Consider the following 10988-nt stretch of genomic DNA (forward strand, 5'->3'; position numbering starts at 1 on the left):
TTAACAAAAATTGTAAAATAAACTACGGTAATATTCCGGGTGATTTCTTAAAAAAATTAATGTTTTTTTAAAGCAAAGGATTCAATGTGTTTTTGAATAATAAGGGATATATGGTGTAATATGTTTCTTGGACAACAAGATAATGCTATGATGTATCTCAAATAATTAGGGAAAGTTGGGTTTAGGTAATAAAAGGACAGATATGATGAGAAATTAGGAAAAAGATAAAGATACTCTGTAATTTGGTGTCTAAATTCTAAAAAGGAAAGAATCATCATATGTTTCCGTTTTTATGAGCGCGTGCACACAACGCGTCAAATTTTCCCAGAAAATTTTGAATTGAATTGCCGATTTTCTCGTTCTTACGAGAAAGGAAGGTCCATCATCACGAACTTCCATAATTATAATTCGGTCAAAATCTCCTCCTTGTTTAAATCAAACTTTCACTGTACTCACACCACCGCACATTTTTAGTTCAAGATTCTGTATCTTTCTCATTCAACTTTGTCACACAACACATAACACTCAAAATAAAAAACAATTGTTTTTTTTAATTGTTCTCTCTTTCTTTCCCTTCATCACTCCTACTTTTTCCCCTTGTCAACGATATTCTTCCTTAAAAATCTTCTTTTCTTTTTCTCTTTCTTTCTTTCGGGGTCCTTTGTTTCATAGATTCTGTTCTGGGGTATTGGCTTCAAGACCCCTTTGCAAGAAAATGACCGTGGTGGAGAATCATACAATGGATGATCTCAGAGACCAGTTTCCTATTGGAATGCGTGTTCTTGCTGTTGATGATGACTCAACATGTCTCATGGTTTTGGAGACTCTGCTTCGAAGGTGTCAATACCATGGTAATCTTCTTCAACTCTTGCCTTATGTTTTTTAATTTTGAATTTTTGATTGCATTGTTTACTATATGGGAATTCTATTTTGTGCTCTTTTTCTTGGCCTAGACATTGTTATTGAATTGATGAAGGATTTTGTTTTGTAAACCTGAATTTGTCAAATTGAGGGTGTTAATTTGATTTTTCATATGGCAGATCTGATCATAGGATATGCCTTAAGTTCTAGAGATATGTATATATCTATGTGTATATTTATCTGAAGATATGTGAAATTATTGTCAATGGAGTTGACTCTTCTTTTTCCATCGGACTCTATTTTTCTACTTTATGGTCTGTCAAAGTTTTTATTAGTCAATTAAATTAGTATTTCTTTTTCCCATTTTTCTTTGATACAAACGTTCGGATCAATTAAATTAGTGACTGAAGTTCCCCAATTTTCTATTTTCTGTGTTTGGTTTTTTCTATTTTCTGTTGTTTCTTTGTTTTCAAATATTTGACCGCATCTAAACTAGGTTTCATTGGATGAAGGATGCAACACTTTTCATTTGATTGAGTTTTTTCTTAATGAACAATACGTAGATTTTGTGTTCTTGTTATATCTGGGGTATAAAATTTTGCTCTTCAGAATGGTACTTATTTTTATGGATTTTGCAGTAACCACTACTAAAAATGCAATAACGGCATTGAATTTGTTGAGAGAAAACAAAACCATGTTTGACCTGGTAATCAGTGATGTCCACATGCCAGACATGGATGGATTTAAGCTGCTGGAGCTTGTGGGGCTTGAGATGGACCTACCTGTCATAAGTAAGTGATGATCTTATAGTCAATCATCAACAGTTCTTCTTTCTCAGTTCTTCTTAAGCAGTTAATATGCTTATATATGTATATTTTCTGAGTTGAGGTTTTAGTTTTTGGATTGGGTTTGTGTATGGTTTAACTAAGTATTGTTACTTTATCACTACCAAAGATTTTGTAGGATTGAGTCTTGTTTTGTAGAGCATAAAAGGAATTGTTTGCATTGGTGTTTGATATTGGAACTGCACCTAGTCAGTCATATTTATGTATCACACAATTTAAAGTCATTTGCAATTCATCACATGATACAAATTTTTAGCCTCCCGAATCATGCTATTCTAACAACTATGTTCACAATTGATTGATAAATATGAAACTTTGGTATATAAATGTAAACTTAAAGCCTAACAAGTATTTAAAGTCATTCATGTATCAAACAACTAGAAGTCTTCTGCAATTCATCACATGATAAAATTTTTTAGCCTACCATAAATCATGTGATTCTAACAACTATTTTCAGAATCGAATGATAAATATGAAACTATAGTATACAAATGTAAAGTGATCTTAGGAAGATTTTCTTTTGACTAGGTGTTGCAGCTTCATTTAGTTGCTTAATGAACCCTTGACATTGTTAAATGTTTGATTTCAGTGTTGTCTGTAAATGATGACCCTAAGATGGTGATGAAGGGAATTACACATGGAGCTTGTGATTATCTTCTGAAACCTGTTAGAATTGAGGAGCTACAGAACATTTGGCAGCATGTAATCAGGAGGAAAAAGATTGATTCAAAGGAGCAGAACAAAACCAGCGACTATGACAAAACTAATTCTGATAGTGGCAATGGAAGAGGGTCAGCAGCGACAGGAAATTCTGATCAAAATGGAAAGCCTTCAAAAAAGAGGAAGGATCAGGATGAAGATGATGATGAAGAGAATGATACTGACCATGACAATGAGGACCCATCAACTCAGAAGAAGCCTCGAGTTGTTTGGTCTGTGGAGCTGCACCGCAAGTTTGTTTCTGCTGTCAATCTATTAGGCATTGACAGTATGTTCTTCAACCTGTCTATTATTTCCAAACGAGTTCTTAGAACAAATTATACTGAAACATCACATGGTTTCTTTGAAAATCACACCATATTTCTGCATTTTTGACCTATGGTAGGCCCCCCCTATTTGAAATATGTTACACTGACTCTCCTATCTCTTAAGTAGCATCCTACACTGTGTACCCTTGTAAGTGGGGGGGGGGGGTTATTTTAAAGTTAAAAAGGTAGGGTATCTTGTGCATTTCGAAGAATTAACAAGAGGTGTTAGTGTAATTTGCTCTATTTGTGATCAATTGTTACAAGAGCTTAATCACTTGTTGTTTTCTTTTATCCTTTTTAAGTGAATATCTGGGTATATGATAGCAATCCAATGTTGAGATTCTTATGATATGAAATGAAAATGTTATTAAGCATTATTTTGAACTCTTATCATAAGTGCCTTGGGGGGGGGGGGGTAAATATAATACCATGATCATAATGTATGTTTTACACCTTGCCACGGAGTGTTCCATTACTAAATTGTGTAATTCATGGTAGTGTTAATTATTTTACTTGCAGAGGCTGTACCTAAAAAGATTCTTGACTTGATGAATGATGAAAAGCTTACAAGGGAGAATGTGGCCAGCCACCTCCAGGTATTTTTCTCGGCCTATCTTCATTATTTTAATGTAACATAAGACAATGAAGGAATCTCACTGTGTTTGCAATGGTTGCAGAAATATAGACTTTATCTGAAAAGAATTAGCTGTGGGGCAAACCGACAGGCTAATATGGTGGCAGCCTTAGGTACTGCAGATTCATCTTATTTGAGAATGGGTTCTCTGAGTGGCGTTGGACATTTGCAGACATTGACTGGTCCACAACAGTTTCATAACAATGCTTTCAGACCCTTTCCACCTGGTGGAATGATTGGTAGATTGAACACTTCTGTTGGTCTGAATAATCACGGGTTGTCTTCTTCAGAAGCTCTTCAGTTGAGTCATGCACAAAATTTAAACAACTCCATAAATGATCCACTTAAGTTCCAATCAGCCATAGCTTGTGGTAATCAAAATGCTATCCAGGGAATGCCAATGTCTATAGGCCTTGATCAATTGCAACATAATAAGGGTGTTAGTGTTAGTGTTGGTCCTATTCAAAACATGTCCCCTCTTATTGATGCTAGACCAACTTTTGCTGTGTCAAATAGACTCTCAGATCAAATACCAAAAGTAACAATGGGTTGCTCACCCTCTCCGGTCTTGGACATCTCAAACAATGCCTTGGTATTGAAAGCAGATAGTGAAAACACACAAGGGAGAGGAGTATATGAGAATTTAACTTCAGTAGCATCTCAGCATTCACAATTTTCGCTTCCTTTGCTGGATCATGGTAGGTGTAGTGATATTTGGTCAAGTCCTATGCGGTCATCTGGGACAAATTCTTACCCTCCAAGTGAAACTTTGCAAGGGGGGAATCTGAGTGGTGCTTCATCAATTACTTCACTGTCTAATCGATCCCATGATTCACAGACGGATATGCACTCTCAAGGACTCATTTTTACAAATAATTCAGGACAAATTAGCAATAATGTGCCATTTCTAGGGTGGGATGACCATAATCATGATAGTAGTTACCATTCAAATGTTATTGGTAACTCAATAGACTCTCTGATTGATCCTGAAGGTCATACTTCTATTAACTCAACCTACAACAGAAACTTGGACTTCAATTTCTGTGATCCCTTACAAATGAAGCATGATGGAATTATGGGATTGAGTGACGAAAACTCATTGAAACAACAACACAGGTACATCATGAACCAGCAGAAGTCTCAAAACAGTCGCGCCCCTAATAATATTGGTTCATTGGAAGACTTTGTCAGTTCGATGATGAAACAGGTAATCAAATTTATGCAATTTGATGAGGTTTCAGTTGTTTCTGCATTACTTGTTTTAAGGTTATGAAGACTTTACCTATTTATGCATCCGTTCTGTAGTTTCTGTTTCTCTGTGATTACAGAATTTTTCCTCTTTTTGTTTGCCAATAGATTAAAACATGTATAGATCTTTTGATTAGGTTGATTTCAACATGGAGAAGATGATAGAAAGTTATTTATTTGACCTTATTATTAACCAACACCATTAAAGTCTTAAAACTTTATACATGATTTTTTTATCAATGTATACATTATGAATAGGTAATATACTATGTATGGAGGTCTTGCTTTTGTGATTGAGTATTAAGTAATTAGTAGAATTAAAGTGAAGGTAATGCTTGCATGGTTGTTGGCAGACAGTCTCTTTTCGTCTATGCCCATGATTTATGTGATTGTTTTATGATATACACCTTTTTATATCTGTTTAAGGGCACTGACATTGCTAAATTTGGGCCTACAAATTGATAACTTTGGGACGTTTTTATTATGTCAAAGATAACTTGAAGAATAAATTCAATTAGCAAAGCTTCATTATTTGATTATGAGGTCTGACTGATTTTTATTTTCTTCCTACCAGTATTCTTGATTGGCACTTACCGCTAATTGAGTTAATCTACATCCATGTCGAAATTTAATGTTTTGTTTAATCATTGGTTGATTGATGACAATATAGACATTGAATTTCTTATGCATCACATATTACCTCCTAAAGTTTGTTTAAATTTCCCTTATGCTATAAGACATTAGGGACATGATGGATATAAATCTCTGTTCAATTTCCCTTTTAGCTAGCTCAGAACTAAACAGAATTAGGGGAATTTTGTTCAAGGAGATGACAGATATTTGTTATACGTACTTCAAATATGGTTAATGAACATGCTCATGAGTTGCGCTATATTTTAAACTGAAGACGATTGTTTCAACATTCAACATTTACTGGGTATACCCTTTCATGCTAAAAATGTTGGTATTTTTAGACTCATTACCTTTTGACATGAATATACTTGATTTAATTGAAAGCAATCAGAAGGCAGAACCTTATAGATTTTGTTTTTTTTAATAGCTTAGAGATTTTGTTTCAGAATGTGTCCTGTTTTAATTTTTAATTACAAAAATTTCATCTTGCTTTTATTTTTATTTCTGTTTGAAAAAGTTCATAATGCATACAAGCAAATTTTAGTTTTTTTTTCCATTTTCTTTTTTCACTATTTTCTTTATAAATTTGTTTTATGATGTTACATAATGATTTTGTATAACTACTAGACTGATCCATTTTTACTGTTTAACTTGTGATCCATTTTTCATTGTTGATCCTTTTTGCATTTTGCACCATGACCTTTTCATCCTTGCTCATCTAACAATAATAACATTGTCATCTGATGCAGAAACAAGACAAGGTGAAATTCTTGGACGGATCATATTTATGCAACAATAATTACCCTGACGGAACATCCATGTGATATGAACTTTGGCAGTATATTTGCGCATCATGTCATGCTTTGTTGATGAATTTTGTAGCGTGACAAGTCTTGATTTACCACTCTTCCCAGTTTTGTCTTCTTGGTGGTATTTTCTAGGTCTAGGGTATTATTATTACTTTCAGCAAGGGCTTTCTCAATTTGTGAAAATGCGTTGTTTTATGGATGGGGCCCTCTAGTGCATTATGGAGTTAACCATGTTTAGTTTTGTGCAGACATGCTTTTCTAGCAATTTGTTAGTGGTCCATAAGCAAGAATAAAATAATTTTAGTGGCAATAAACTCGGGGTCTTCCCTTTATGAATGCAAATAATGGCCGACGAAATAGCATTCATGTTTTTTTACACAAATAGCATTCTTTTATTATTTCAGCATTAAAGGCATGGAAGTGGTTATGGAGGAAATTTCCTTTGTTGATAAGCTTCTACAACCAGTGGGGAGGGGGGGGGGGGTGCTGAGGGAGTTTTGATGGAGGTGGAATGGAGAGAACAACCTAATGTGGATGAAGTCCCAAAAGAGAATAGTGGAGAGGGGACACAGGATCTTTATGATCCCCTTATTCTGTAAACGAATGTTGAGCTTCTGTGTTTGGCCTCGCCATGGTTGAACACAGGGTGTTGTTAGGTGCACCTAGTATTTTTGATTAATGTCCAAAATATTCTTGGTTTGTTATTGCTTTTTAAGTTATTTTTTCTGGTTGAGTGGTGATCCATAAACAATTTTACACATATTGATCAACTTGATCCATAAGAATTATATGAATGAAGTTGATCCATAGGTATGAAGTTCATTTGTATAAAACATACGGATCAAGTTGATACGTATGATTTATATGAATGAAGTTCATACGTATAAAGTATACGGATCAAATTCATCCATATAAAACATACGGATGAAGTTAATTTGTATTAGTTTTTTGATTTTTTTTAATTCCTTAAAATTTTATTTTTTTAATTATTAATATGTTAAATTATTCATTTGTGCATTAAAATTTTTTTACCATTACAAAATTTAATATATATTAAATTTATATATTAAATTTTGTAATAGTAAATATTTTTTATTTATAAAAAAATATACAAATTAAATAATTCATATGGTTTATATCAAAATTAATTGTCACAAAATTTATTATTTAAATTTACATTCACATTAAATATACATTAGAAATTTTAGTGTTATGTATAACAACATTATTTATTTTATAATGTAATTGACTCATTAGCTTATTTGGTTAGAGCATTGTGCTAATAACCTGAAAGTCACGGACATAACTATTTTTCAAAAAAAAAAAAAACTTTTGAATTGGGCTTATGAGTCATACGGATTGCGGCTGGATCACCTCCTTTTTAGGGAGAGCTAATGCTTGTTGGGTAGTTTAGTTTGACACTACTTATCCTAGGTTGGAATAAGCTCATAGGAGCTACTTTTTTCACCCCATCCATGTCGCCACACAGGACGACAGATGGGGTGAAAAAAAGGAAAGAGAGGGATGGGGTTTCTCTTGCTTTCGCGTAGCAACACCCTTGAACACATTATGGGAATTACTCCCAATGTGGTTTTGGTACACCCAACAATTTTTTCATTTTTTCAAAATTACCCCTTTTTAAAAACATACGAATTGCGAATCCATATAAATGATTCATACGGAGTGGCAATCCATAATGGCAAATCCATAAGAATCCTTCATATGGATTCACAATTCGTAACGACGAATTTGTAAGGCTAGCCTTGTTGCCCCTGTTACGCCTCGCTCTACACATGCAGCAACGCCTTCTTCATCATGCCATGGATCCTAATCGTCGACCTCCTAACCAACAAGTTACCTACCTCCAAGATCGCTGGCATAGTCATCCTCAATGTGTGCTCACTCTCCGAGACTTCCACGGAAGCCTTCATCGTTCGGATTTTCCGGTTGCTCAACCATGGCGCGTATGTCCGCGAGTTATTCGACAAGCTGCACATGATGGTGTCGGGATTCACATAAGTGGAGCGGACGATGAAGTGCTTGCAAGTGCGGACGTGTCTCCCCCTCACGCAAAGGCGAAGCGGACGTGTCTCCCCCTCACGTTGCACGCGTCCTTTGTCGTCGCCAACCTTGCCACGGAGGTCTATGGCATTACAGTTGAGAATCTGTAATGACCTTACGGATTGCAAATCCATAATGACCTTACGGATTGTTAATCTGTATAGGTTTCCCATAAGGGTGTTTTTGGTTTTTCACCCTAAATGCTGGGTGTACCAACAATTTTGTTTCTGCCCAAAGCAACATCCACACATTATTGGTAAATAGGGGTGGGTAAGGGGGCCAGCCCGCCCCACACTCTTACACAGACCTAATATATTGGTCCGTCCCCGCCTTGTGGACCCCGCGACTCAAACGAGCTGGTCCATGGCCTAGTTTTTAAAAAATTACAATTTCAACAAAAAATGCAACACAATCAAATTAAGTTCAACACAAATGTAAATAAAATCTCAACAATTAGTCAATTACATCAATAAAATAAATAATGTCTTAACAAAAGAAAATTCAAACAATAAATCTAAAATATGAAACTTAAACATCTCCAACAAGAAATGATTTTTTAATTAATGGAAGTAAACATTGTATCACATATAGTGCATGAATGAGTCTTAAAGTTATACTTGTATTGTAATTAATGTGTGCTACAAAATATTGTTGATACATCTCTTACTATACATGTTCTTAAGTAATATTTGAATTATTTTTCAATTAAAATTGAAGTTGTACTTAATAATTCGTGTAATAAAAATTTATATTAAAAGATTATACATATTTTCAAGAAAAAACTTTATTAGTTCTAATTTAAAAAAAACAACACAGATAGCACTTAAAAGTTTTTTTAATAAAAAAAATTTCATCTAAGTTTATGTCTTATTTAATATGCACAATAATGCTTGATACTTTCAATTTTTAACTAAAAATATATATTTGGACTTAATAAGCAGGCTTACGAGTCAACCTGTGGACCCACGAATCAAAATCGCACAGTTTTGTGGATTAAGTGGGACAGACCCAAAATACCGCATAACCATGGATTATTTTAAAAAAAATGGTCTGTTACCCGCGTGCACTGAGGGCCCCGCCTGCTATTCTATGGACCCGAACCCGCTTATCCATCCCTATAAATGTGTTGGGAAGAAGAGAGTCAATTTCCCACCATAGAAGCTAAATTTCAGAGGGAGTGGGCTCATACCGGAACTATTGGAATCATTGATATGCATGATGTGTTCTATCAGGTGGTCTTCAATAATCAGGAAAACTATAATTTTGCTTTGTTTGAAGGTCCATGGATGGTAACAGATCACTATCTAATTGTACAACGATGGAGACCTTTTTTCTTGATAAAGGCGAAAGCGAAGAAAAAGGTGGTTGCCTGGGTTAGAATTCAACGTCTGCCCATTGAGTTATACAATGACATCTTTCTCCAAAGAATTGATAATAGTCTAGGGAAATTTCTTAAAGTGTACTAGACTTGGAGAAACCTTTGGAAACACACATCTATGCAAGGGGATATAAGATGAATCTGGAATATGAGGGATGCCATTTGCTTTAGGTGTGGACGTGTAGGGCATAAAAAGGAGCTATGCAGGGAGTTGATGACGGTACTGGAAAGAATGTTGGGTGTGCAACAACTAGGTATAGAAGCGAAGAACAGTTGGAGTCGTGGTAAAGGAGAACGTTGTTGCTACGAGTGACGTCAATCCTAAGATATCAAAGCCTATAATTATGGAAGAGATTGCAAATAACATTGAAGAGGGTGAAGACCGTAATGGTATTTGGATGATTTTCGGAATTTCAAAAAGTAGAAGGCGGTTGCGGGAATAAAAAAGGAAGATTCTGTGAAGGTGGAGATGCAGAAAAACAATAATGGAAGATATGCAAATAAGGAAGCTGATTATGGAAAGGAGGGAGGCTCTGGATCACGTTTCACAGTTATTTCCAATCACAATACCTCCTTAGATAATGCCATAGATATAGAGATTGTGAGGCAAAATAAAAAGGTGGGTCCATCTCGTGACGGCAAAGATATGAAGGAAAATAAAAGTGGTGCAGGAGGAAGTGTAAGGAACGTGTCTGGGAATGGGCTAGCAAACATAAAGAATGGGAAGTCCATTATGAGCCATAAAGTAACACTTAAAATAAGTGTGGGTCAGAAGAATAATGCTAACGTGAAGGACCTGATTTTTAAGGATGATCAACCAAAGCATGTAATGGTTAGAAACGTAAACGGCGAAAAAAATCCACAAGGAACTTGTGGGAAGGAAGTGAATAAAAGAGGGAAGGTGCTTGGTAAGAAGAACATGAATTCTAAAATAAAATATAAAGAGAAGGTGGGAGCTGAGATTGTGGCACAAGTTAATGCGAAGAAGACATTTGAAGGGGACAAGGGGAAAAATAAAATTAGTAAGCCCTTATTGCTTGTAAAGAGGAATGGTGAGACTAGTGGTAGTCTTGACAATGAACTTCCTATCATTCAAGTTCACGTGGATGAGGAGGCTATAGGTTATGTGACTCAAAGGAGGAAGATGGAAAACAAAGTCGATGCCAACGACCTATGTTATTGATATTGTTGTGTAATTATAAACTTGTGTAGGACCTATTAGCACTTAAGAAGACTTTGTGTATCAGTTTTAGTGAACGGTTAAAATTCATTTAACTACAATTAGTCAATGGTATTTTTCACGCTTTACCATTAGTTTAGTTTTGCCTAAGTGTTATAAATACACATTGTAATAAGTCAATTCATATACGTGCTAGAATTTTTTCCTTGTTTTGCATTCACTCTCTCTGAAAGGCATAACTGTCAAATTCACAAAATCTGTTGTCATTCGCTTTCTTTCCTCTCTCAAGATCTCACGTTCAAGTGTAGAAT

The 10988-nt window shown here is 35.0% G+C and overlaps 1 protein-coding gene across 1 annotated transcript; it reads left to right on the top strand.

Moving 5' to 3' along the window:
* The first annotated feature begins 218 nt into the window (after positions 1–218).
* LOC114392032 (two-component response regulator ARR12-like) lies at positions 219–6434 on the top strand. Its single transcript, XM_028353071.1, has 7 exons — positions 219–411; positions 673–851; positions 1500–1652; positions 2296–2694; positions 3254–3330; positions 3412–4575; positions 5999–6434. Exons 2-7 carry the CDS (start codon positions 716–718, stop codon positions 6071–6073), a joined length of 2004 nt encoding a protein of 667 aa, XP_028208872.1. The 5' UTR covers positions 219–411; positions 673–715; the 3' UTR covers positions 6074–6434.
* The last annotated feature ends 4554 nt before the right edge of the window (positions 6435–10988 follow it).

Source organism: Glycine soja, chromosome 17 (assembly GCF_004193775.1).
Source record: "Glycine soja cultivar W05 chromosome 17, ASM419377v2, whole genome shotgun sequence".
Classification (NCBI taxonomy): Eukaryota; Viridiplantae; Streptophyta; class Magnoliopsida; order Fabales; family Fabaceae; genus Glycine; species Glycine soja.